We start from the raw sequence: 26076 nt of genomic DNA, 5'->3' as shown, positions 1-26076 counted from the left end.
TATATATAAGAATAGTAAGGTACTTGGTGAAGGGAGACTCCAGGGCTTAGATGAAAGACTTAAGTAGAGGCTGTACCAAGATTGGAGGCGTCGGGGTATCCCCCGCAAGGAGCGTCAAATATTCGTCCACGGGTGTATAGCAGACTCTAAACGGCTTTAACCACGTATTCAAGCACACATTGTGAGCTAGAAGCGCACAAGATGGCTTTGAATGACATCACAGCGGCTTCTGCGTCTCTGTCTAGGAACACGACACAAACACCAAGCACTCCACGGTCTTCGGGGAATGCATGGTTGTTATGGACCACGTTCGCCAACTGACTCGCAAGTCAAATACCAAATTGACACCAGAGCGCGGATACTACATAGCCCTCCATATTTATTCTTCCACATTGAAATTCTGGCCGTCTCTTAGACCTTCAACAACGAGCTCATGACCCTCGGCGCGTCGGTAGATGTTCTTGATATCATCTGCAAATATTAGCATTTTAATTGTGCGCAACAGTGGACTCCACTCACCAGTTGTGGTCTCGAAGTGACTTGTAGCATCGTAGCTCTTGGAAATAAAGATGTTGTCGTCCTCTCCGCTCTCGATCGGCTCATAGAGCGGAATAGGCGGGCCCATGAATTGCTCCTCAATCTTTCCGAGGCGGTCGATACCGGGCTGCAGTTCGAGGTGGTGGTTGCTATCGCCTTCGGCGATGGTAGAAACTATGGCGATGTAGTAGCCCTTTGGGCAGACATTGTGAGCGGACGAGACGACGGCGATATAGATATCTATCTCTCGTCAGCTATGTCTCATTAGCTGGGTCCGATGACCACTCACCATGCTTTCGGCCAACCTGGGACTGAGGAATGATGAGCTGCAGCGAATCGGAATTGTCCGTGCTGGCGATGGGGTGGTTCAGGATGCAGATGGCCTTGAGGAGGTGTCCGGTGACTCGCGCTTTTCCGGGGAAGTATGATGGGTCTGCCAGAATCTTCTTGCACTTGGTCTCAAACTTCATCCCTGGCCCATCATCTCCCCTCTCCTTCATCGTGGCCTTGATGCCGGCTACCTTCTTGCCGTCGTAGAGGAACTCGTCGACATCAGTGTTCAACATATATGTGCCGCCATAGATAGCTGACAGACGAGCGAATCCCTGCGGGAGCTCTCCGAGGCCGTACAAGGGGTAGATGTAGGGCGACTTTCCGTATCTCGCCATGGAGTTGACATAGAGTCTGATGCGCTCAATGGCGTCGTTGGCCATGCCTTTCCTGTTAATGTAGTCGTCCGTCTGGTACAGAGCCATCGAGTGGCCAATAAAGTCTCTGGTGCCGGCCTCCAAGCCAAACTTGTCATACACTTCCTTCATGGTGATGTTTGGTACGTCAAGACCTGCAACGCCCAATCAGTAAGCTATCAAGCTCGCGATATGCGTGCCACCCACCCTTGTGTGTCGCCGGATCATCGGTCTTGTATGCACCAACCCATTCCAAGAAGTTCCTCGCCCGGCGCTTCTCGAACAAGCCCATCAACGGCGAACGCAGCGCTTCGCCCGCATCGGAGGGTACCTTCGCCACGGTTGCCTTGGGGCCGTGGCCCTGCTGTACATAACTACCAGCAATCTGCTTGAATTCGAGATATCGCGTGACGTCCGTGGAGACCAGGATGTTTGTCAGTTCGCCGTTCGCCATGAGCAGCTTCGGGACGAGGTCGATGTTCCAATCGTTGACGCGGCCGTACTTCTTCCACGGCTCGCCGGCGGTCTGGCCATACTTCTTAAAGAGCTTCGAGGGTCAGCAATTGGTAACCCGCAGATGTGCAGGAACATACCGCTTCGATGTTGACTGACGCTGCCTCGCTGCCACGACTTAGAACCTCTGTTTCAGCACGATTGCTGCCTTACTTACCCTCCGTAGTGGTCGTTGCGGTCAATGTGCAGCACCTTCTTCCCCTTCACACTGAGAACACTAGAAAGCGGTCAGCATTGTGCTTTCGCTCACGGCGGGCGGTGTGTTACCCGGAGAGGACGCATTCGGTGAGGCCTGCGACGGGGGATTAGCTTTCTGGCGGGATGTTTTGGCGGGGTAGGCGCCCACCTGTTCCCAGGACCACGACGTCGTACTCGGGTGCAATCTCGTCCATGGTGGAGAATGGATAGTAGAGAAGAGAAAGAAAGACAGTTGGCGGGACCTGGGGTAAATAGAGGGCGTTGGTGGTGTGGGCGGTGTTGCGGTGAGCAGTTGATGTGGGGGTGCTCGTAGCTCCTTTGAATTCGGCTCGTCATTTGCTGTGGCGCAGAGCGCTTTCATGCGACAGGAGAACACCTGCCAGGGTATTCTCTGGACGCATCTCGTTTCGGCCTCGTGGGCCGCTAGAATAATGCTCAAAACGAGAGGCATCCGCAGGCACGCGCACCCCTAGTACCGGTTGATCTTTCTTGGAGGGTTTCGTGCCCGCCGAAGCGCATATACATTACCTCTGGAGAGCCTGACGATTTCTCGTTCCTTGTGCAGCTACTGACATGTGAGAAGGAGGCGAGCATGGAACTGTAACCTGCCCGAGGGCATCCCTTTCCTCTATAGATACACTATTTGGCCAGACAAGCCCCCATGGTCCCTTCGGCTCTACATGGTCGAGAAAGACCCGTCCTCCACGTCTCTCGATCTGCGATGTTGTACAGTATAATCGCCCACGAGATTCTACACACAATGATATCGTTACAATCCAATGGCAGAGACCAGCCACTCTGGGACGACGCGAAGGAGTAATTGGAAGACATCGTCCATCCGACTGCTTGCGTCATCTCGTTCCCATAGGATGAGCACATTCCTTTCCTATGCCCACAATTCATACATCTAAGACAAGTTCGCGGTTCGTTCTTTGGCTCGATCGGGCGAGCTCGAAGGGTCTGCGCTAGATGATGGCTGGTCTTTGGAGGCTTGTCTCTCCTGAACCTCCTGCATAGCGTCGAATGAGCCGTCTGTATCGTCTTCGGCGGCCTCATACAGTCCCTTCAATTATTAGCGTGATCCTGGGATGAGGCGAGACTGCGGCGGCTTACCTCTGGATCGTATGTGGGCTCTTGGTACTGATTCTCAGTGCGGGTTAGATCAATGGTGGGATCATGCCTCGCAAGCTCGTACGCCTCCTGGTAAGCATTGTGTCGTTCCACCAAAGTTTCGACAATCGCCTTCATAGTCTCTTGTACTGTCTTGTCCCTGTCTTCATTCTCGACGTCGCCATAACCGGCTTTTTGCCGGGCCCGCTCAATCTTCTCTGTTGCAAGGCGGTTGCGCTCCTTCACGCACACCCACCACAACTGTTGTAGGGTCTCCCAATTCCGTTCGCGAAGCTCGGCGACTGTCCATGCTCGCCCTAGCTCAATGATTAGTTTTCCACGCAGCTCTCCCAAGAATTGTGCACACACCATGCCGCGACTCTTCCTGTGGTGTTCTCAGCAGCTTCTTGCCCGTGAAGAACTCCCAGAGACCGTGGTCAGGATCGCCATAGACCGTGGACGTGCGTTCTACGGGCGTCGGCAGCTGCTGGTTCGCGTAGTCTTTCTGCTTGACAGAGAGCGTCTGTCTCCGACGCGGCCCAGTATGTCTGATAGCAGACAGCCCCCGGTTCTTGTTGTTATCTCGTTTCCATAATGCCGGCGACGTAGAGAATCGAGCTACGGGTGCGCTTCGGGTGCATCGAACGGAAGGCGCGAGGAGCGAGAGCACAAGGTCGGAGGGCGTCGAGATCAGCGAATGGCGCACACCTCGAAATGTCGGTGTGGCCGTCATTGTCAGGGCTGAGCTTCTGGTGTTGCAGTTCGCAGGCTGTGCCCAGGTGCTTGCAGCAAAAGTGAAGTGATCGGCGTAACCCAAAGGGCGCTAGCTCGGCCTTACCTCAGCCCCGGCTCAGCCCTTAAAGCCCCGCGCTGCCGCTCCCGTCTTCTGATCCTCATCCACACCACCGCCCTCTTCACCCGCGTGCGAGGGGGCCTTTCGACTGATCCAATTTTCTTTGACGAGTACCTAGAGTTCCACAGCGGGTTCGAAGGCCCGCACTCTACCATCCCAAGATGCAGTACACAATCATCGGATTTATGCCTATCCCAAGCCAACTCGGACGAGTCTTCGTCACGCCGCGAAGGCTCGGGGTCGCACTCGAGCCACCATGGCGAGGAAGCTATTAGCTGGGACCAGGCGTTATCTTTTTCTACATACGGCTCCGGCGGGCTCCCTGTTGGGTCAGCCGATCTTCCTTTCTCCTCTTCCGTTGCCGGCCTGACGAGTGGCCTCCTCACCGAATCTCAAACTCCCTTCTACGATACCTCTGGTTGGAACGCATTCTCCCTGCAATCTTCGCCTCTCGATCCATTCTCCTGCGATGCTTCATCTGCCTATCCCTTGGTCTCTACCGCCGGCGGACAAATCAATGATCTAGCAATACCCACTGGTATGGAAGCTGTTTACGACCCAAGCATGTCACAAGCTATGCAAAAAGGTACTATCCTTGAGCTTTTGACGCCCCAGGCACTGACAGTTGCAGGCCCCTCTCATTCTGGTTCCTCCTCAAGCTCTACCAATCAGAATGCTTCGTCTCCAGAGGGCTGTTCTAATTCAAAATTGTCAAACTCAAAAAGCGCTACGCCCCTTCCCGACTCCGCGCGCGTTGAGAAGCGAAGGGCCAATACCCTCGCAGCTCGCCGGTACCGACAAAAGCGCGTCGATCAAATGACCAGCCTCGAAACCCAGCTCAAAGAAACGCAAACAGAGCGGGACGAATTGAAGGTTCGTTGCGCTCGGCTCGAGGGTGAAGTCGAAACGCTTCGCCAGCTTCTTCGCGCTCAAAAATAGCTCTATCATTCCGGGTCAGCGTTGTTCGAGTCTCTTTTCTCTTGTACTTCGCAGGATCGGCCATTGTGTCAGACGATGTCGGAAGCTGATCATTGCACGCCTTGGTGAGCGGCTGTCATCTCGGCAAATGAAGTCGGTTTTTAATCTTTGAGGCATGTGTCTTCGTAGGCAGGGGATTACTCACATATTCACTCATTTTGTCGTCGCTGTAGTTCAAATCGATAGTTTCGTTGAATTCCACTGTCTACATGACTACCACATTCTTATATTCCAAAGTGCTCGAGGTATCACTTTGAATCACAATGAGTCGAGATGAGCACACTATCTCGCTTCCCTCTGCGTTCCCAGCACTACGATCTGTCCGCGTCTTGAGCGATGCATCCTCTCCAGCAGCAAGAGGCTGGACGTTAAGACTAACCCAGAAAGTTCTCAACAAAGGCCTGTGTACGCTTCAACTTGGTTTCCCTCCTCTGCTCACATTCTCGTCTCCGGGCTTCTGAGGCTGAGTCTGTGGGACGGTGACTCTGATTGGCTCAGAATGAGTCATTCTCGCTCATGTGCGGTCATACGCGCTCTGTACGCTCATGTACGGCTGACCACAACCTTGGAACATCATCTCCGGGAAAGAAATCCTGCAACTTAGCAAAAGGAGTAGTCTAGGTCGGAGCAGTGCTGAGGGCGCGCTATCCTTCGCGCATTACCGGAAAGCGAAGGCTCTGGGAAGAAAGTGTGTTGATACTTGCGGGCAGCTTAACATCGACCTGAAGCCGCTATCCCTCGGACATTTCGCGTCTGCCAGAAGCCAACCGAACGGGCATATACAAGCTAAAGAGGGTGAAGCGCCCTTCTCATTCGTGAGCAATCCCTCTTTCTACCTAGGTACCATGGCCAGCATGCTAATCACGGGTGCGATTCTACTCCGGATATGGATTAGCCGGCCTTCGATCTGGGGGAACGTTGGGCGAGTTCGGTGAATAGCGAAAGAGATTATTTGAATTGAAACTCCATAGCACACTACCCAGGTATGGGACTCTATGAACCAGTTCGTCACATGTTCCTGTAATAACCTTGGAACCAGGGCTTGGAAACTGCAGATGCTCGCAATCTGCTGGGATACGCGACCCACAGTTTTCACGCATCCCTGCTGATTGGCCACTCAAGCGATAAGCTTGGCACCCAGCTGCACCTTCCGCAACTGCACCACGCGGGCTGCAAGACGACCGCCGCAACAGCTCAGGAACCCTCTCTTCACGCTTGAAGCGGAACACCTTCGTTGCACTCGCCAACTGCTATACGACGCGCCATGAACCGACCAGGTCTGTACCCCCCTCAAGCGAATCCTTTGAGTCCCCGGCCCGACAATCGCAAGCAGACCCAGCTGTCCTGCACCGAATACCCTCACCTCGCTCTATGCAATTAGCTGTCCGAGCCAAACGAATTGAGACGGCACAAAGCGACTCTGCAGCTCGACCAGAACTAGCGTTCCACGCTCCTACGCTCCCATACCTCGTCCCTGCCTCGCCTCCACGTCGTCACTTCGTCCCGCGCTACTGGTCCTTGAGCAAAACGAACATACTGACTTGTTGACATCCAGGACCGGGAGGTCAAACTCTACGAAATATTCCCTCCGGCATGTTCCAGAGCCAACAGAACAGCGCCCGCGGCCCGCTCGGTGGGAGTAGGTTACAAAACGGGAAGATGGGTACGGGCATTCGCGAAGCAGCTGCGGCGGGCGGTGTTGCTAATCATATGTGTTGCAGGAAGCGGCTCACAGTGGGCGTTTGGAGGGCCTATGGGCGGGGCTCCGGGATTAGCAAACGCACAATCGCGAACAAACGGGGGAGGCCTATCGAGTTTCGCGCAGACAATCGGCGGCTCACAAGCCCATACTCCTCTGAACCTTGAGTGAGTCTCTCCGCCTGCCCTTGTTCATTATGAGAAAGCGCAAATGCAAAGGCCGTCGGGTCCTGCTACGGCAGATCACCAAGGAGCTCGGAAAAGCTGTGGAAACCAAGCTAAATGTATCGGATGACAGAGAATTCCCTTCATTATCCGGCGCTCCCCAAGCGCAACAGAACACCTCGGCACAGCAGATGTGGTCAAATCCGAACCTACGAACGACACAGCATTCGACGATCCAACGACCGCAGGGTCAAGGCGCTCAACCAGGCCAGTCGGGCCAGTCTGCGAACCAGCAGATGCAGAATCAGGGCCCCGACGATGGAGTCAGATCAGGCCCAAACCAATTCTCAGCGGGGGCCGACGACTATCGATTTGGAGGTCAAGCAGGTGTAGGGCCGCTTTCTGGTGCTTCTCAACCTCAAACCGGCAATATCGACGAATTTCCACCCCTTGGAGGCGCGGGAGGAGAGGTGGGACCGGATCGAAGGACCGGAATGATTCAGAATGCGGCGGCATATGGAGGCAATGCTAATTCAAGTGCTTTCCCAGGCCTTGGACAAACGCGGAACGGCCTGTCAAGCCCGACGGATGGCCAACAAGATCGGTCAATAGGTTCTGCAATAGGCGGTAGAGGCATCGCTCCTGGTGGTGGTACGTATCCTGGCTTTTATGATAGAACAATCGCTCAGTGATATAGCGTCTCGGACACCATTCGAGAACATGCGAGGAACCCCTACAGGTCTACAGGAGGTAAATGTATCCACCATACAACTCGAACATCATACTAATGCCTCTATCAGAGCAACCAACGGCCTAGCCAGGCTTTGGGCAACATATCAAACATGTCTTTTATGGGATCAACACCGTCAAATCTTCCCCCAGTTGGACAGCGGCCCCAGCAGTCTCAATTCGAGCCGACCTACGGGGCTGACAATGTTGGATCACCTAATACCCAAGTGCCACAACAGCACAAAAAGCTCGCAGATATGACGGAGTCGGAACGATATGGCTTGCCCGGCCTGCTCTCAATGATTCCCCTAGAAAGCCCCGACTATTCCTCGCTCGCGGTAGGTCAGGACCTTACGGTGCTGGGTCTCGACTTAAGCCGCCCAGAGTAAGTACCGTACTTGACGCCGGCGAGAGCTCGGGCTAACGGTGCAGTAACTCTCCATTACATCCTACCTTTGGCTCGCCGTTTGTGGAATCAAACGCTAAGCCAGTGATACCTCCCGACTTCAAACTTCCTGAGGCTTACAAAGTGACGAACGTCCCTCCGCTACACAGCAAGGTGACGAGTTTCTCCGCGGAAACACTGCTCGCGATCTTCTATCAGTACCCTCGGGACATCATGCAGGAGATTGCTGCGAATGAGCTGTACAATCGCGACTGGAGATGGCATATCAAGCTGCAGCAGTGGATGATGAAGGACCCCGATCTTCCGGCGCCCATACGAATCTCACCCAAGGTAGAGCGCGGTTGGTATCTATTCTTCGACGTGACGAACTGGAGAAGGGAGAGGGTAATTCTACCACCTCACTTTCACCACCACTATGTTCTTTGCTAACGCCGCATCAGAGAGAGTTCGAGCTCGACTACGACCATCTAGATCAACGCCACGGGCCAGCAATGTCGGGGCCGGTATAGGGTACCGCTGCACCGGCGAGCGACGGAGTTCTTGGGACAAAGGGTATCTCGGTTGGTCCGACCAATCCACATGGGCTTTTGGCGCAGGCGATTATCGTCACTTCAGGTAATAGGAACATTCGCAGAGGTGTCGCCCGCACGAGCGCATGGATGCAATCTACAATGGTGCTGCGATGCAAAGGACAAAGTGAAAGAGTTGTCACCTGGTGATTTGAATGTCGAAGTGCGCAAACAACTATGACTAAATTTCAGGGTCGCATCTCAACGGAGACAAGCTGCATGTTCTCGCATAGGCGGAGATGGGAGAGCGCATGCTCATAATCACCAGGCTGGCGGTGAATGAGCGCAGAAGGTGAGTGCCCCAAACGCACCTTCCACAAAGCTTTCCCTGCCCACACGCCCTTTCTCGAGCCCTGTCTCCTGTATCAGCAGCGGTCTCCCACTCTCGCTACTTCTACCGCCGCTTCTACCCAATTCTCCCTCAATATCTCGCACAGCCACGGCCCCACGGCCCGTTGGCCTTTCTCAGCTCATCTCGCTGTTTGCTAACAACAGTACCTTACTCGACCTCTACGCCACAACCGCCCTCAAGATGTCCTCACCGAGCGACACGACCGACGCCGAGCAAGTACGCCGCGCTCTCATGGCACTCTCGACCGTAGTACGCGAAATGGCCCCAGCTGGTGCGAAGAAGATTCCGACGGCCCCGGAACGCTTCAACTTGCTTGCGCGGCCACACCACGACACCTGTCGCATCTGCAATCTCCCCGGTCATCACTCGCCGAGCGCCCAGAAGGCTGCGGCGTGTCGCGTTGCCATCCTGTCTCTCATCGGCTTCTGGGAGGACGTCTCCGGCAAGGTATCATGCTTGTACAACTCGTCCACCCGCTTCAACAAGGCGATTACCAACAGCGTCGCGACCTACGAGATGCGGCTTGACGATGCTCCTCTAGTTGGCGGCGATATCGAGGTCGTCCTTGTCGATCGCCTTACCCGCAACTACCTCAAGTTCCAGAGCCACTTCGCGCGCATTCGTGCGAAGGCAAATGTCATTCTGAACGAGCAAGGCATCGCTCGTTATGAGAAAGTCTCGCAGACGCTGAATGGGTTCTTCCTCAACGGTCAGACCCGTAAGTCCCCCCAACAATGCTTAGGGCATGGTGGCTAATAAGTGCGCAGTGTCTGACCTCTTCGAGCAGAGCCTTGCTAACCACAAGTAAGCCCCGGCCTCCGGGACACTCGTGAATACACGAGCTCGGACAGGCATTCGGGCGTCGCTCAGACGTTTGCTGGCTCGGCAATAGCGGCTTGAATATTTGCATGGCACGGATAGCTGGGCCTTTTCGAGAACGCCGATATGCGCACGTTCGGCCTTTCCTCACTGTAATCATGAAAGATATACCAGCCCTAACTTCCTGCGGGTGATCTTCATGGCGACGATCTTCGTCAACGGGCATAGTAGGCCTATTATCTACAATGCGCTAGCAAGATCTTCCCCTCACTGTCTGAATCTTCTCTTTTTCAATTTTGCTTTGCTATCGTCGGCACAAATCAAGTGGACCAAGCGCATCTCATTTTGCATGGTACATGAGCAGTTGCCAAGAATGAAATGGGCCGGAGTCGTTTTGCTGTCGTGGTGCGGATTGCAGTGTTGGCACTCACGATCGTTTGACGCTGACCCAACATCTTTTTGCGCAGCCTAATAAAGGCACGTAAGATCTTCGACGCAGATCCGTAGTGCCAGTGTCTCGCATGTAGAGTCTTTGCACATGCCAGTGGTGTATAGTCCTGAGTTGGCAGTGTATTGCTACCTAAGTTGTCTGCCGTTGTTTGCTCTACCTCTCCTCCAGATCTAGTAGTATATAGAATAGCTATTTCTGTCTTCGAAGATAATATATCAATATATACGCTGCTTACATACACTCTGTTATTGCATCTTTAAGTCGCCCCACAATATCATGTATACGGGAGCGTGATACCATAAAGTGAGGCAGTACCATCACGTGCTCTACGTTGTAAAGAGTTCCCGCTTGAGCATGCTTTCCATGGAGAAGCAGTCCTCGAGCCATCGCCGCCGCCATTACCTTCTTGGAAAAGCCGAGTTCCGGAGGGATCTGGGCTTTCGTCTCCTTGTTTCCAACAAATTCGACTGCCCAATACAGTCCCCTGCCTCTGACATCTCCGACAACCTTGAGAGGCAGTATGTGTTCCCGGAGCTGTCTCTCCAGCTCTTGACCCATATCCTGCACGCTTCTGAGCAGATTGTCGCGCTCTATTATCTTTTGAACCTGCAGGGCAGCTGCGCACGCGAGAGCATGGTTCTAGAGAGATCAGAAGGCTGTTATTTTTCTTCTTTTGAGCTTGAGTTTACATACCTGAAACGTCTGCGAGTGCGAAATAGTTCCTGTTCCGGTCCGGAGGATTGATTCGACCTTCTCGCCCACTAGAAGGCCCGAGAGCGATATGAAGCCGCCACCCAAACTTTTGCCAATCATTTGAAGGTCAGGACCACGAAAGTTTGGCTCTTGCTGCCAGGCATGTAAGCTCCCCGTCCTGCCCATGCCAGACATTACCTACGATCTCATAAGCAAATGACTTTTTGTCGTAGCATCGTAATCATACTCACTTCGTCTAGAATAAGGAAGATGCCATACTTATCGGAAATATCCCGGATACCCGCAGAATATTCACCGCAAGCAGGCACACAACCAAGCGTTGAGCTAGGTATTGTTTCTGCAATAAAAGCGGCGACGTAATAATCACGGGCACATTACCCCGCCACCCGCCACTAGAAAGCAGGAACCACTTAGACAAACAATGTTGATTGCAGCTGACCGCGTAAGGCAACTAACCTTAAGTTGCAGACCGCAAGGCTTGTCACATCATGAACCATGGCTTCCTCTACCCTACCATACACCTCTTTTAGCGATGGACAGAGACGTTGGATCGTCGGTCTGGTCGCCTCTGCTGCTTGGTTCTCGACTTTGAGCAGTTTCATTTACTACCCAATCCTGCCACTCCTAGCAGACGAGTTGGACACAAGCATCGAACAAATAAATCTTACAATTACATCGTATCTAGCAATATCCGGTGTGGCGCCGTCCATCACCGGAGATGCAGCCGACATGTTTGGTCGCCGTCCAGTATACTTAGTCACGCTTGGCATGTACCTTTTCGCCAACACCGGCATGGCCATTCAGAAGTCCTTTACAGCACTGTTGCTTCTGAGAATGCTTCAAAGTGCAGGAATATCCGGTAAGTGCCTGTTTTGCAGGTATTGAAAGCAATCTAAAAGTCTAGGGACCTTCTCGATCGCGTATGGAGTCGTTTCTGACCTAGCAACTCCTGCAGAAAGAGGCGCTTTTGTGGGAGCGCTGTCATTGGGGTAAGTACAACCATCTATGAACGGAAATGGCAATTGCGGCTTACTGGACAAGAATCACCACTGCACCCAGCCTTGGTCCCCTCCTCGGGGGCGTGCTAGCTTTCCGTGCGGGATGGGTATTCTGGTTCCTCACGATAACATCTGCGGCCGTGCTTCTTGCCATGGTATTGATCCTGCCAGAGACAGCTCGCACCGTCGTTGGAAATGGTTCAATTCCTCCACCGCTCTGGTCTCGGCCATGGCTGCCTGCTGTCATGCGTCCATGGAACGGCATGACCCCGCAAACCACCTCCTTGATTTTTCGGAGGAAGACAGTTCCGAATCCACTGAGGAGCTTGGAAATTCTCTGTCGCTTGGACACGGCTGTAAGCATCCTTGCTGGAAGCATCATTTACATGGTTTATTGCAGCTCTCATGCCTCCTTATCGACCGTCTTCAGCGCGAACTATTCCCTGAATCAACTCCAGACCGGGCTGGTCTATCTTCCCTTTGGCTTGAGCAGTCTGGTTTCCACCGTATTCTCTGGAAAGCTCATCGACTACGACTACAAGACCGTGGCGAGACACCATAATTTGCCGAGGGATCGCATTGGTGGAGATGACCTGCGAACGTTTCCCATTGAAGAAGCGCGCCTTCGCAATATCTTCGTGCCTACACTGTTAGCGTGTGGCTCTATGGTCGGTTATGGATGGGCATCTCAAGAGCAAGCAGTAAGGTGTTCATAACTCTCCGAGAGAAATTAGGTGGCTGATATGTTAGTAGCACATCTCCATTCCTCTACTGCTACAGGCCGTTGCCGGCTTTTGTATTCAGACATGTTTCAATGTAAGAAGCTCCACCCCATCAAATGTTGCATTTTCGCTCACTGGAGACTCTTACAAGTATAACAACACACTCGTGATCGATATTAATCATGAAGCTCCCGCTACCGCCCAAGCATCTTTTAACATGGTTCGGTGTGCGCTCTCGGCACTAATGATTGGGCTGTTACAAAGGATGATTGATGCAACCGGCCTGGGCTTGACATTCACGATTTTGGGCGGATCGTGCCTGGCATCAGCCGGCCTCTATCTACTCCAATTGCGAAAGGGAATGGAATGGAGACAGAAACGCTATGCACGGGCGGAGGTGGTGATGGCAGAGCAAACGACGTCGAATGCACAGAACCACACTACAGTATTATTGGAAGGAGCAAAGAGAGAAGTGTAGTTAGTGGAATCTAGACTTAGCCACTCATCTGCCAAAACACCATCTACTGTATGCCAATCATGACATTTCACTGACCTTGATATCCATCAGAGAACTTCTCTACGAGCTTGCGGATCTCGGAGATGGCACTGCCGCTGTAAGTTGTGTTGCACTTTCAACTTTTGAATTGTTGTGGGGGCTCCTACAGTTTGCGGAAAACCGTAGTATCTGGGTATAAAGTGGATGCGCAGAGACACCCACGTCTAGCTGAGTCAGCTTTTGATCTATATAGTGCCAATGAAAGAGCCTTACATTTCGTAGAGGTTGATACGGTCCTCGTAGTCGTGCTCTGGAGCGGAAATGGGGAAATGCTTGTGATACTCACGCATCCAATGGCGACCCATTCTATACCTAGGCACTTTCATGTTGTCGAGGTCGTCTAATCTAAATGTCAGAATCGACACAAAATTAGAGGGGTGGAAAGGGGATTGCCCACATTCATTGTGACCCCAAAAGACCGACGGATCGAACATGAGTGGTTCGCCAGTGTCAGCCTTCATAGCGATATTTCCATACCAGATATCGCCATGAACTAGCACCGGCATGACATTCCTACCGTGGGATTCCAGCGGCCGAAGAAGTCTGGGGATGACTTTTTGGTAGAAAGACGGAAGTAACATATCGAGCTCGTCATCTGGCCCATGGACCTCGCGTTCTTGCTGCACGAACGCTTTGAAGTGTCGTAGAAATGACTCTTCCCAGGTATCGCACCAAGTCGTATCCTGCCACATGGTCCCTTCGTACGTCGTCGTCGGGAATCCGAACTTCCCGTTGGGCGATAGCGGTATGCTCTCTCTATGCAGCTTAGCCAGCAAAGCACAGAACTGTTGAACGTCCGGCAAATCTTCGATCATATCGATGAAGTCGCACAGGTAGAAGTGGGTATCGGAGTTCGACTTGTAGGTTCCGGTCGCGGGACCCCCTCCGGAACAACCTGATGCAAGGCCTTGATTCCCTCATACTCGCCTTCAGACATTCCCTTGCCGACATCTCCCGTTGCAACTTTCAAGAAGTAGGTGTGCGGACTGCCGTCGGGAAACTGGACTTGAACTTTTGCTGTTCGTGTCCAGAAGCTAGCACCGTGTAGCCATGCCTCAACCACTCGCGTGCCTCTCGGAAAGCCTCGCAACGGGGCAAGCTTAGTAAGCGATATTGCAGGGGCGAATCTACTCACACGCTGCGACATTCTCATCAATCTCAACCACCTCGAACATGTCCTGCTTCTTCGGCGCTGGCATACCCGTGAGGTCCGACATGGCGAATGTGTTCGCGCTGAATAGTCCTTAAGTTACAAGGCTTCGCAAGGCAGAACGGAGAATCAGGTAGGATACGTTGCATGAACGAGAAGAGCGGGAAGAGCGTGGCATGTAAATCGCCGTAGTTATTATCTTCATAGCGAGCGACTAGTGAGCCGCATCCCGCAATTATAATAGCAGGATCGCACGGTTCAGCGCTTTGAACGCTCTCGCAGACCTGGCCGGTGCTGGCCAATAGGATCTGCAGTAAAGCAAGGCACGTTGGCACGGGTGGGACAAAGGGATATTCGATTCCCAGTCCGGCACCAACTACCGGTCGATCCGTAACCGTCTGGCTTCTATGATATCAAGGCCGGAGATATGAGTGCATGGAGTCCGTTGCCCGCCAGTGGAAACAATATGTACAAGAAAAAGATGCAGCAAACTCACGAGTATCTCAAGGTCAGCGACTCAGCAGAGGACATCCTGCTTAGCTTGGAAAAGAGACGCTTTGAGGGCTCATGCCGCTGGCTCACCCAGCGCGAACAATTCAGAGAATTCTGGCTGCGAGGAAAGCCCGCCACTAGGGAATCCGTCATGGCTAGCCACGTCATTACATATCTCAATGACAGTCCATGTTGCTAGGTACCATTTCTTCAAGCACGGAGAAACACCTACGTCGAGCCTGAGTGCATTCCTAAGGTCTATCGCTTACCAGACGGCTATTGTTTCTTTGAATTAGCGACACTTAGACACTGGCGGACTGGCAGATAAAATCATGACGTATTAAGATATCTCTTTTATTTCTTCTGTTCTTAGTACTAGTAGTAATATCTACTATACTCTATACTATAGGCTTTTTCTTTTCTAATAATATCCATAGATAAGAAGAAAATCCACAAAAATGCATATAAAAGTAAGGGGAAATTTTATTGCGGGGGCTTTGCTTAGCTCAGCAGACACGGACAGGTGCCCGCACCCATTGCGACCTCACAAGAGAGTCTTCACTAACATGAAATTCCAACCGATACCTATTCTCCGCTTGCTGCATGCTTCATTTGATGATTGCTACCTTTCAAGCAATCCATTGAAGGTGCATGGAACATGGCCAGCAGCCTATGCGCGCCCTGTCGGGACATTGATCTGGACGCAGCCTTCGAACGCATAGCAACAATCGAGGATGGACAAGGAGCATTTGTGGCAGCACTTGGGCAAAGGCTTGAATGTACGACCCCAAATAGCTGCCCGCTATGCCGTCTTTTCGCATCGGTTCGTGTACCAACTGGTACATCTTCGGATTACCAGGTTCGCGCATATTCCTTCATGCGGAGCTATGGCGAGGTGAACCCAATACAGTGGGGCCACGACACGGATTGGACGGCCGATACTGTAATCTTGGGTGTTATTCCCGTTGAGAGCAAAGCCTACACGCCGCGGCCACTGTTGAAGACAGACAAGGGGAACGTCTTAGAATGGTCGAATGAGATTGAGGAACTATCAAGAGAATGCCCAGGCGTGGGATTCATTGCTCGAATTCCGAAAATCCCTCGCCCGTTGGGGACATTTCATGGGAACAAAATTCCTTCGACAATCGATTTCAGCACTGTTGGAAAATGGCTGGGCTTCTGTCGAGCAAATCACACCCGCGCATGCCAAAGCTCTGTGGATGTGCTTGAACATCTACCTATGCTGAAAGTCATCGACTGCGCCGATCTCAGTATTATTCCTCTACCTGCTCATCAAGCCTATGCGGCTTTGAGTTATGTCTGGGGGCCAGTCCAGCCTCCACATGTGGGGCGACGGAATTCAGCGGACAAAACTCAAAGGATCCCTCTCCCAGAGCCGTTACCACCGCTCATTGTGGATGCTATTCAAGCCACCAAATCTCTTGGATTGAACTATCTTTGGATCGACCAATATTGTATTGATCAGAGCGACGCAGCTGATAAGATGATTCAGATCCAGAATATGGATTTGATATACGATGCTGCAGACTTCGCAATCATCACAGCATCTGGATCAGACCCATCTCACGGGCTCCCAGGCGTCGGGCACACACCACGGATCTCCCAGACATGTGTCGAGATCAACAATGCCCAGTTCGTCTCAACGCTACCAGCACCCCATGTACCAATTCAGGGTTCGAAATGGTTTACTAGGGGTTGGACATTCCAGGAGGGCATTCTTTCGCGGCGTCGTCTGGTCTTCACGCCTCAACAGGTGTACTTTGAATGCAACGGCATGCAAGCATGCGAAGCGATATCCACACCTCTTGATGCCTTACACACACTTGATAAACAGAGTTTCGCCCCATGGGTCCGAACAGGTCTTTTCACTGGCATGGCTTGTAGCCGCAGTGGCAGGTTCGGCACTCAACTACAACTCCACATTGACGGTGCGTTGAGTAGGTTTTGGAGGTACGTCGAGGAATATACGACTAGGAGACTCAGTTACGCTTCAGACTCCTTGAATGCGTTCGCTGGGATTCTGTCGACTTTTCAGAAGTATCCACGGCCGGTGTTCAATTTCTGGGGCTTGCCGCTGTACAGCGAAGTAGGCGACCGAACGCGGATGCTGGGGTTCGCCATGTCCTGGTCCTTCCGAGTCGAGGATTCTGAACGCCAAATCAAACGCCGCGCAGAGTTCCCGAGTTGGTCGTGGTGCGGATGGGAAGGTGTTGTCTCGTCGAGAGCGATGGATTTGCTCAACGATGATACGAATATGGATACGTGGATCCACGTCGACATGGAAATCGCTTTGCAGGAAAAGAGTACCAACGTTACAACGCGACTGCAGGATATCAAAGAAGAAGATCTTCACTTGCTCACGCTAAACGCCGCTCCTCTCCTGCATGTCCATGCTCAAACGCTGCGACTACAAGTCGTCTTGGACTCGATCACGGAAGATGGCCTGACCCTCGTCTCGGACGGTGTTGTAACATTTAATGCTAAGCCGATGCCTGAGAAGGAAATTACGTGGACATGCACTGTGGACGTTCGTCCGTTAGCCCTCGATTTGGATCGTCTACGTGCAACGCTGGACGCTAATTTGTGGGCTTGCGTTGTTCTCGCTGACACTTATTGGCGTACTACGGCGTTGCTCGTGGAAAACTCTGATGCAGTATGGAGAAGAGCTGGAATAGTAACATTGGAGAATATATCTTCTGAAGGCAGATGCTTGCGCGATCGAGACGTGGCTGCAGCTGTATGTTGCAAGCAACGAGACTTTACTCTAAGGTAGTTCTCATTGTTTAGGCATTGGGATATTCATAGTGTTATACACATTCTTGTCTATGAACTGGATATGCCTTCATCTAGGACTGTTATCGAAAGCTTCAAACAAGGAAAGTTAAGGAGAACCGTGGTCCGCTTATTAGAAAAGACTGCTTCGAGCTAGCCGTAGGCATCTATATAAAGTAGGGTATAGTTTAAAATAATAGATAACTATCCTATCTATAGCTTAATAGGTAACATTATTACTGTTAACTTTTCGCTAACTACTTTAAATGCGTATGGCCCGGCACACAATATGGTAGGAAAAGGGAAGCCATGGTAAGTTCAAGATGTCGATATGCCTTGCGGTCCGCAACTGAAGGCGCAAGGCTACGCTGCAAGTATCCAATGCTGAGTGACCACGAGGAGGCGACCTGGTATTCGTCTGCTGATACCGATTGCGTGGGAAATTGCGGGGGCGTAGCAGCCTTCGGATGTCCGATGCTGAACATCATTCGTTCTGGAACCGCCAACACCTCTGAACACAATGACATGATCCTACCCCGCGCCAGACGTCGCTGCCTGCCTGCACCGGCAACCTCACGGCATCGACCCCCTCCACGACCATTGCCTCATCGAAAATGGCGAGAAAGAAGCCCTACAAGCCCAAGCCAGAGGCACCAATCTCCTTTACGTTTCCAGAGCTCCACGAGGACGTCGAGAACGAAGTCTCGGACGAAATCGGCTCGACGCGGTTCCGCGAAAAGCACAGCAAGCGAGACTGCAACAACGAGCACCCGACCAACGTCATGGGCAAGTTCAAATGCAACAACAACGCCTGTTCCAAGGCTGGCTGGACCAGCAAGAAGGTGGCCATATTGATACGGGGATATCCCAGGAACGGGTACAACGCTGTGGTGTTCAATCAGCGGTGCAAGTCCTGCAACCGGCTGGGCACCCTGATACTGGACGAACAATCTTATGTCGACCGCGTGGCATACAGGCTCAAGAAGTGGGCTGGCGTCTACATGGAGAGGCAGAGCTACGATCGAAAAAAGGGTCTACCGCACGAGAGCGAGCTCTGCGAAGGGTGTAAGAGAGGTGTTTGTCGGCAGGCGTTTGACTGGGACTATTGATAACTGCTGCGGGTTGAGGTCGAAGAGAGCCAAATTTGCCATATGTTAGTGGCGATAACTTTTCGAGAATGGGTTTGGTCGATCGCTTCGGCTTCGGGATGAATGAGTGATGAAGATATGCAATTTGTTAGCGAAGGTTGAGTCGTCTCGTTAGCGTGTTCTGTATAGGCGTCATTGGTCTCCTCGGTTTTCCTCTCCTTTTCTCTTCCTCTGACACGCCGGCGTCGTATCTCCTGTACTACTTGGAAGATTGCTACCGTTGTCGTCTACGTTTATGGCCCACAAATATTACATTTTTTTTCTAGCTAAACCGTGATTAGTCTCGAGATATGCATCCTACAACTTCGTGATACAGTGTAGCAAACCGCTATGTCTACATTGCATCAGCACGCCACGCCGCGCCGCAAGTTGCGCTCCCTAGCACATGGCTTATTGCGACCGGAGTGGGGATCGGCATCAGCGAAGGGACTCGTCCCTTCACTGCAGGGAGACGTTGAGGACTTCGGAGAGTACTCGAGGGCGGTTCCAGCACGTGTCGGGATCGGAGCAGGCGTGCGGAAGAACGCGCTGGCTTGAAAACTAAGCCACAACAGTTTTGCGATCCATATGGCGCCTGTGCCCACTACGCTGTCAGTCATTTCGCGAATGCTCAGATGCGATGTGGTGGTAGTGGTGGTGGTGTGCCAAGCCATGATTACGGGCGATGACACTACACTAGCCACTAGCCAATTTTGCACTCGTGAACATCCATCTATGGATGTATCCATATTCTAGGACGCCGGGCGTCCGCTAAGATAACGCATGCGGTAAGCGCTAATGAACTTCAACTTCATGCATCCTCCCACCACCATCCCTCCTTCCCCGCTGTCGGCCTCAAAGTGCAGAGGTCCCTTTGCCCATTATTTCCATCTACTACGCAAACAGCTCCAGACCCGACGACACAGTGCACGAGCAGAACATGCGCACACTATTAGAGACTTTCGGCCTTAAAAGGCCACACTGCGCAACATGCTGCGACCTCCATCACTCGAACAAAACGGTCTCCCAGCACGGCGCATTTACCCACGAGACGTCATTTACCGCCCTGTCAGCGTCTGCAGCAGCGGGCTGTGTCTCCTGCACGTTCCTCCGCGACGGCGCAAGGGCGTTGATCGCAGAAGGCGAACTGGGGGCAGTGCGGATCCAGACGGTCCGCGAATTTGGAGACGACGAGCACGAAGAGGGTGTCGAGCGGAATCCGTGTCGCACGTTTGTGGATGTCAAGGACGGGAATGATAAGTGGGTGTGCCTGGAGTTTTACACTGATGATGGTTGCGTAGACCCCTTTCCTCTCTCTCACTGACTCCATTGGGGTCTCTTCGCGCTAGTGCTGATGGCGTTGCAGAGAATGTGCTGGGAAGGTATCCTGTGATCTCGCCAGGTTCGCACATTTCCACTGATCCTGCGTCGGCGGCCTGTATTAGCCAGGCGAAGAAATGGCTCGATTATTGCTTGCGAAAGCACCACGCGAGTTGCGGTGCCTCACACACGCAGAATCTTCTCCCGACACGCGTCATAGATGTAGGATCCTCGACTCAGAATCCCCACTTATACGAGCCTGCGCCTATGGAGACCGGGCGCTATGCTGCTTTGTCGTATTGCTGGGGCAAGTCGAGGACGTTTACTACTACCTTATCGACACTGCGCGACAGGAAGCGCGGGTTTCAACTCGAAGACCTGCCTAAGACCTGCAGAGATGCTGTCATAGTGGCTAGAGCGCTGGGCATTCAGTACGTCTGGATTGACTCTTGCTGCATCATTCAAGATTCAGCGTCCGACTGGGAGGCGGAAGCAGCCAAGATGTGCTCTGTATACTCAAATTCGCTCATCACCTTCGCCGGGGTTGACTCTCCTGACAGCGACACCGGGCTCTTCGTGACTGAGCCGGATCGGCGTACTGTCGCTCTTTCTATAATGCTTTCTGAGTATGGACGGATGGGCAATCTTTACGCGCGAAAGATGAATTCGAGTTACAAGTTCGGTTTTCTGCATGCCAGCAGCCGCCCCATATCCGATCCTTCCTGGAACGGCATTCTCAACTCCCGCGGCTGGACACTTCAGGAGGTCATTCTGTCGCCGCGCCTGCTCTGCTTCGGCTCGTGGGAGTTGGGCTGGTGCTGCAGAGCCGAAACAGCGTGCGAGTGCGACCCGCTTCTCCGCTCCGATTTGCTCTTCCGCCAATCAAATCTCGCTGAAACTCCAATGACGATGTCAAACTTGACGAACCAGGCGTCCCAGGACGAGAGACTGTATATCTGGAAAAAGACCGTGTCGCAGTTTACGAGGCGCCAGTTGTCGTATCAAACGGACCGGTTGCCGGCGTTGGCGGGCCTGGCGGGTGCAATGCAGGAGCGGATTGGCGGGCGGTATGTTGCTGGGATGTGGGAGAAGGGCATTGAGACAATGGTGGTATGGTACTGCGAGAGAAACACTAAGAAGTATGGGTCCTATGGTTCCAGCGGGGTGCAGCTACCGATGGAGCAAGCCTATGCGCCGAGCTGGTCGTGGGCATCTGTCCAAGGTATGGTGTGGTTTGCAATGACGGACAGTTCTCTCACCTACAGCCCTCTGGGAAGTATTGTTGCCGTCGACTTTTCGCCGACCACTTCGAATGCGTATGGGCCGGGACACGGAACATTGACCATGGACGGATTCGTTCTTCGTTTAGGTCTATCAGAGGATCATCAGCACTTCGACTGTCACTCAGACATGCCGACCTTACCCTTCAGCGACATAAGCACCTCCTGGTATCCTGACCGCCGGCCGACGTACACTGGTATCGATTCGCTAATGGCTAAAAAGCTTGATTTGGCCTTTTTGGGTACTGCTGTAGGACACAAGACCGCGAAGAGTGAACCATACACGATATATTTCGCGCTCTTGCTCGAGAGAGTAGGGACAGTAGGATATACGAGACACGGTATCGTACGTGTGCAAATCATTACTAAAGAGACGAAGAAATGGTGGCAAAAGTGGGAGAAGAGAGGGCGAAGGGAGAGGGTCTCTATCATCTGAACCCCAGCAAGCAACGAGCGTCCTCTTTGAATTTGTTGGATCGCATCTCCCACCTTCACTGAGTTACGCCAGTTCCGCAATGGACTCTGACCCCCAGAAACCTGGATTGAATAAGGCATGCGAGCCCACTGAGGACGCCCTCGTAATGCAACGAGATGCTGAACTATGACGGAGCCAATAGAGGGCGTATACTGACGATCCCGGAAGATAGCCACGAGGTGACCAAATATGGAAAGGACAGCGGAAGTCGTGTGACCGGTGAGCGGTCATCAAGACCACCTCCGCTGCGCTTCGGTGACGCATTCCTTATCTATTTTCTCCTCCTCGATCCCAGACAATCCTTCCAGTGGCCCGATGAGCTAGATGCGATCAATGCATCCTTCTGTATAGCTTCTCCTCGATCTTGCTCGCGTGGAGCCGGATGGCAGGCTTGAGAACATGGTATCAGAGATGGAGATGATGGTCTTGAAGAGGTGTTTGAGTATGCTAGACATGCGGAAGATGAAATGTGGAAATTGGAGCCATTATGGAAAGAAGGCTCGTGCGGGTGCTGGAAAGACTGATGCCGCCAATATAGCTCAAATGGGTGATGCTCAACTGAGAAGATGGGCTGCGGACTTCTTGCAGCATAGCACGCTAAGATATCCGAAGCTGTCGAATTGCGAGAGGAGGTGTGCGGAGCGAAAGATCCATGATAAAATCCGTGACTACGCCCCGCCTACCTCCTGAATGACTTTCTGCAGTTTATGAATGTCGTGCGCGAACCGGCCTAGGAACAGGCCATCGACGCCTTCGACTATCTTCGCAAAGGTGCCTGGTCCCGCGCTGCCACCATAGACTATCCTCGTCGTGCCGGTTCGACCAGCGGCCAGCTTCCTGAGCTCTTTCGTCACATTGACGACGTGATCTGGGTCCGCTGGTTCGGCAGCGCCAATAGCCCATACCGGCTCGTATGCCAGGATAACCTCAACGTCATCGGGCACGGCAGCGAGAACAGACGTGACCTGGGGTTTGCACTCCTCGATAGCCATTCCCACAGCTGCCGAAGCAACGCTGTGATGCGTTCGCTCTCCAATGCAGACCAGCGGTATGAGCCCATTCCGCGCCGCAGCGCCCGCCTTCTTCGCCACCCACTCGTCTGTCTCGCCAAACATGGCTCGGCGCTCAGCGTGCCCAATCTCCACGATGCGCGCGCCGGCTTGCCGGAGCACTAGCGGGGACACCTCGCCCGTATATGCGCCCTTGTCTTCCCAGAATGTGTCCTGCGCGCCGAGCATAACAGACGACGGCTCCAGTATCCGCGCCGACTCCATCAGAGTCACGAAGTCTGGTATGACGAAGAGGTCTACGCGTGCGTTCCAGGCATCGCCGTCGAGCTGTAGGACGCCGCGGACGTAGGAGAGCGTGCTCTGGAGGTCGAAGTACATCTTCAGGCTGACGCCGACGATGCGGCGAGGGCGTGGGAGGGGCGGCATAGTTGGAGGGCGTGACAGTGGCAGTGTCTTGTGAAGTCGGTGATGCGATGGAGTGCGCAGCTGGACTGTTTAATGATTGACGTCGATGAAGCTATCGTCAAGGGTTACTGCATGGGGCAAACCCGGCGCCGGGGAACGACGGCTAGGCAGCGGGAGCGGTGCAGGGGTCGGCCAGGAACAACTCGCGGGGTATTGCTCCCACGAAGCATTCCGTAAATTTGCGGCTCGTATTTCAGGCGCTTTGCAGAGGTTCGGAGAACAGCGCTTGAAGCTCGGCTGTTCGCAATTGGAGACCAACCTTGGAAGAAGCGGTGAATTTACGTGGCGGCGGACGGAAGCATCGATCAAGCTTGCTGGGAGTCTTGGCTTCCGATTGTCCTCCGACTCACCAACTCCGCACTAGCTCTCCTCCTCCCACACAAATTTCTTCGCTACGAGCTACCTCATAAGCCTACGGAAGACCAGTCGCGGTTGATGCTGCGTGAGCTTGCGGATCGTTGGGCCCGCGTTCGCTACTTCGGATAGCTGGAGTTGTTTTGAGAGTGGCGGAGGTCGCGGAGAAGTTTGTGAACGACCCCGGTATGTCTCCCTACAAGCTACGAAAGTCCCCGACAGACTTTTGAATGGCTGAAAAGCTGTCAGATCAATGCTAACAGATCAAGGAACAGGAGGAGTGAAGATAATATTTCTTTTGTTAGATTTCCTTTGCACAACTCGCCACGATGCACGTCTCAGAGATGCTTGCCCAGTCGAGGGCAGAGGGGAAGCCCACCTTTTCCTTTGAGTTCTTTCCCCCCAAGACAGCCCAGGTAGGCATATGGAAGAACCTCTCTCCCTGAGCCGAATACTGACTCTTCGCAGGGCGTCCAAAACCTCTACGACCGCATGGACCGCATGCACGGCTTCGGCCCCAAGTTCATCGATGTCACCTGGGGCGCTGGCGGTCGCCTCTCCCACCTTACCTCCGAAATGATCAAGGTTGCCCAGAGCGTCTATGGCCTCGAGACGTGCATGCACCTGACCTGCACCGACATGGAGAAATCGAAGCTGGACGAGGCTCTGAAGGAGGCATACCAGGCAGGGTGCACCAACATCCTGGCTTTGAGGGGAGACCCACCGAGAGAACAGGAGAAGTGGGAGGCTACTAAGGGTGGTTTTCGCTATGCTAAAGACCTGGTCAAATATATCCGGGACCGGTACGGAAACCACTTCGACATCGGCGTTGCGGGATACTCAGAAGGCTGTGACGATAACAAGAATGTGGATCAGCTCGTCGACCACCTGAAAGAGAAGGTGGATGCGGGCGCTACGTTCATTGTTACCCAGATGTTCTACGACACCGACATCTTCCTGGACTGGGTGAAGAAGGTCCGTGCGAAGGGCATCGATATCCCGATCATCCCCGGTATCATGCCGATTCATACATACGCCGCCTTCCTGCGCCGTGCCAATTGGACCAAGTGCCACATTCCGCCTCACTGGACCGAAGCGCTTGAGCCGGTCAAGAACGACGACGCAGAGGTCCGCGAGGTCGGCAAAGGCCTGGTGGCGGACATGTGCCGCAAGCTCATCGACGCCGGCATTCTCCACCTGCACTTGTAAGCTGTTCTTTTAGCCTCCCATGAGGAAACTTTGCTGACCAGCAGCTACACCATGAACCTCGCTCAAGCCACTCGCATGGTCTTGGAAGAACTGGAGCTGCTTCCAGACGTCGAAAGCCCGCTACAGAAGCCTCTGCCCTGGAGACCTTCGCTTGGCCTCAACCGCCGCGATGAGAACGTGCGACCCATCTTTTGGCGTAATCGTAATCGATCATACGTCGCTCGTACGCAAGACTGGGACGAGTTTCCTAACGGCCGCTGGGGAGATGCTAGGTCTCCCGCTTTCGGTGAACTGGATGCCTATGGTATCGGTCTGAAAGGCACTAACGAACAGAACATCAAACTCTGGGGCTCGCCGGTGTCGATCAAAGACATCTCGGACCTGTTCGTTCGCTACATGGAAGGCAAGCTGAACTCGCTGCCCTGGAGTGAAGCGCCGATCACCAAGGAGGCTGAGTCACTCCAGCAAGATCTCATTGACCTGAACCGACGTGGATTCCTTACCATCAACTCCCAGCCAGCAGTCAATGGAGCCAAGTCATCTCATCCCGTCTATGGCTGGGGACCTCGCAACGGCTACGTCTATCAAAAGGCATACCTGGAGATTTTTGTCTCTCCCGAGCATATCGCCGAGGTCATCACCAGGATTGAGCGCGACCCTGACTTGACCTATTACGCCGTGAACAAGGAGGGCGATTTGAAGACGAACGCACCCGGTGATGGTCCGAACGCGGTAACCTGGGGCGTCTTCCCTGGCAAGGAAATCGTGCAGCCGACCATTGTCGAGACGGTGAGCTTCCTAGCCTGGAAGGACGAGTTCTACACACTCGGGCAGGAGTGGGCGAATTGCTACTCCTCCATCAACCCTTCTCGTTATGTCATTGAAGATCTCATGGATACTTGGTACCTTATCAACATTGGTAAGTCTTTTGTCACAGTCGGCATAACACCCGTCTAATGTGCTCTTCAGTCCACAACGATTTCCATGTAGAACACGGCATATTCCCTCTATTCGAAGGTCTTCAAGTAGCGAACATGGAGAAACCGCTCCACCGAACCGGCACGCCCACCCCGATTGCGACTAATGGTGATGCCGCCAGCAATGGTGACTCCGGTGTCAAAGACCGCAAACCGAAACTTGACGAGCTTGTGGATGCGGCGAAATCAGCTGCCTCAGCTGTCACTAATGGCCTCAACAGCCTAAAAGTATCTAATTGATATGTTATGGTACTGCGACGATATTACGATCTTACTGCATTCAACACGGAAGACCGGTCTCCTTTTGGCGTTCTGGCACGGCTTGCCCATACCTCGAACCCTATCTCGGCGTCATTATCACTCTCAACAG

At 53.1% G+C, this 26076-nt stretch overlaps 13 protein-coding genes across 13 annotated transcripts; 7 read left to right on the top strand and 6 right to left on the bottom strand.

Annotated features, from left to right (window-relative positions):
- Window position 1: 1 nt before the first annotated feature.
- On the bottom strand, window positions 2-2171 carry BU26DRAFT_494947 (rab GTPase activator). Its single transcript, XM_033826202.1, has 8 exons — window positions 2083-2171; window positions 2004-2028; window positions 1894-1953; window positions 1817-1844; window positions 1431-1770; window positions 827-1378; window positions 520-777; window positions 2-471 (listed from the first exon to the last, which is right to left on the bottom strand). The coding sequence occupies exons 1-8, from the start codon at window positions 2126-2128 to the stop codon at window positions 380-382; spliced, it is 1401 nt and encodes a 466-aa protein (XP_033677417.1). The 5' UTR covers window positions 2129-2171; the 3' UTR covers window positions 2-379.
- A 356-nt stretch (window positions 2172-2527) lies between these two features.
- BU26DRAFT_524529 (MRP-L47-domain-containing protein) lies at window positions 2528-3826 on the bottom strand. Its single transcript, XM_033830307.1, has 3 exons — window positions 3414-3826; window positions 3048-3361; window positions 2528-2997 (listed from the first exon to the last, which is right to left on the bottom strand). The coding sequence occupies exons 1-3, from the start codon at window positions 3775-3777 to the stop codon at window positions 2842-2844; spliced, it is 834 nt and encodes a 277-aa protein (XP_033677416.1). The 5' UTR covers window positions 3778-3826; the 3' UTR covers window positions 2528-2841.
- A 128-nt stretch (window positions 3827-3954) lies between these two features.
- BU26DRAFT_494943 (uncharacterized protein) lies at window positions 3955-5041 on the top strand. The gene is made up of 2 exons (XM_033826201.1): window positions 3955-4483; window positions 4529-5041. The coding sequence occupies exons 1-2, from the start codon at window positions 4438-4440 to the stop codon at window positions 4834-4836; spliced, it is 354 nt and encodes a 117-aa protein (XP_033677415.1). The 5' UTR covers window positions 3955-4437; the 3' UTR covers window positions 4837-5041.
- A 1427-nt stretch (window positions 5042-6468) lies between these two features.
- BU26DRAFT_438894 (uncharacterized protein) lies at window positions 6469-9602 on the top strand (the record flags this gene model as incomplete). The annotated part of the gene is made up of 8 exons (XM_033824315.1): window positions 6469-6538; window positions 6597-6741; window positions 6872-7389; window positions 7436-7488; window positions 7539-7852; window positions 7900-8257; window positions 8912-9512; window positions 9562-9602. 8 exons carry the CDS (start codon window positions 6469-6471, stop codon window positions 9600-9602), a joined length of 2100 nt encoding a protein of 699 aa, XP_033677414.1.
- A 693-nt stretch (window positions 9603-10295) lies between these two features.
- Window positions 10296-11134, bottom strand: BU26DRAFT_438923 (putative aminotransferase; the record flags this gene model as incomplete). The annotated part of the gene is made up of 3 exons (XM_033824318.1): window positions 10296-10703; window positions 10758-10955; window positions 11009-11134. Coding segments are annotated over 3 exons (732 nt in total), but the record flags the coding sequence as incomplete, so codon positions are not given.
- A 139-nt stretch (window positions 11135-11273) lies between these two features.
- Window positions 11274-12976, top strand: BU26DRAFT_544033 (major facilitator superfamily transporter; the record flags this gene model as incomplete). The annotated part of the gene is made up of 5 exons (XM_033831716.1): window positions 11274-11637; window positions 11683-11767; window positions 11820-12477; window positions 12530-12592; window positions 12650-12976. The coding sequence occupies 5 exons, from the start codon at window positions 11274-11276 to the stop codon at window positions 12974-12976; spliced, it is 1497 nt and encodes a 498-aa protein (XP_033677412.1).
- Window positions 12927-14271, bottom strand: BU26DRAFT_544032 (uncharacterized protein; the record flags this gene model as incomplete). Its single annotated transcript, XM_033831715.1, has 6 exons — window positions 12927-13104; window positions 13162-13218; window positions 13268-13394; window positions 13452-13859; window positions 13913-14137; window positions 14190-14271. The coding sequence occupies 6 exons, from the start codon at window positions 14269-14271 to the stop codon at window positions 13044-13046; spliced, it is 960 nt and encodes a 319-aa protein (XP_033677411.1). The 3' UTR covers window positions 12927-13043.
- A 1593-nt stretch (window positions 14272-15864) lies between these two features.
- On the top strand, window positions 15865-16506 carry BU26DRAFT_412030 (HET-domain-containing protein; the record flags this gene model as incomplete). Its single annotated transcript, XM_033822950.1, has 1 exon — window positions 15865-16506. A coding segment is annotated over one exon (642 nt), but the record flags the coding sequence as incomplete, so codon positions are not given.
- Window positions 16507-18083: 1577 nt separating this feature from the next.
- Window positions 18084-18908, top strand: BU26DRAFT_524525 (uncharacterized protein). Its single transcript, XM_033830306.1, has one exon. The coding sequence runs from the start codon at window positions 18104-18106 to the stop codon at window positions 18596-18598; it is 495 nt and encodes a 164-aa protein (XP_033677409.1). The 5' UTR covers window positions 18084-18103; the 3' UTR covers window positions 18599-18908.
- On the bottom strand, window positions 18790-19485 carry BU26DRAFT_160609 (uncharacterized protein). Its single transcript, XM_033820124.1, has one exon. It carries the CDS (start codon window positions 19363-19365, stop codon window positions 18982-18984), a length of 384 nt encoding a protein of 127 aa, XP_033677408.1. The 5' UTR covers window positions 19366-19485; the 3' UTR covers window positions 18790-18981.
- Window positions 19486-20008: 523 nt separating this feature from the next.
- On the top strand, window positions 20009-21166 carry BU26DRAFT_408079 (HET-domain-containing protein; the record flags this gene model as incomplete). Its single annotated transcript, XM_033822890.1, has 1 exon — window positions 20009-21166. A coding segment is annotated over one exon (1158 nt), but the record flags the coding sequence as incomplete, so codon positions are not given.
- Window positions 21167-22006: 840 nt separating this feature from the next.
- Window positions 22007-23457, bottom strand: BU26DRAFT_160582 (Triosephosphate isomerase). Its single transcript, XM_033820123.1, has one exon. The coding sequence runs from the start codon at window positions 23125-23127 to the stop codon at window positions 22360-22362; it is 768 nt and encodes a 255-aa protein (XP_033677406.1). The 5' UTR covers window positions 23128-23457; the 3' UTR covers window positions 22007-22359.
- BU26DRAFT_160537 (methylenetetrahydrofolate reductase 2) lies at window positions 23445-26008 on the top strand. The gene is made up of 5 exons (XM_033820122.1): window positions 23445-23706; window positions 23796-23936; window positions 23989-24725; window positions 24774-25648; window positions 25699-26008. Exons 2-5 carry the CDS (start codon window positions 23850-23852, stop codon window positions 25944-25946), a joined length of 1947 nt encoding a protein of 648 aa, XP_033677405.1. The 5' UTR covers window positions 23445-23706; window positions 23796-23849; the 3' UTR covers window positions 25947-26008.
- The last annotated feature ends 68 nt before the right edge of the window (window positions 26009-26076 follow it).

The sequence above is a fragment of the Trematosphaeria pertusa genome (genome assembly GCF_010094035.1).
Source record: "Trematosphaeria pertusa strain CBS 122368 unplaced genomic scaffold BU26scaffold_20, whole genome shotgun sequence".
In the NCBI taxonomy this organism is placed as follows: Eukaryota; Fungi; Ascomycota; class Dothideomycetes; order Pleosporales; family Trematosphaeriaceae; genus Trematosphaeria; species Trematosphaeria pertusa.
The sequence above is the reverse complement of the archived record's forward strand: the minus strand, read 5'-3'. Positions and strand labels throughout refer to the sequence as shown.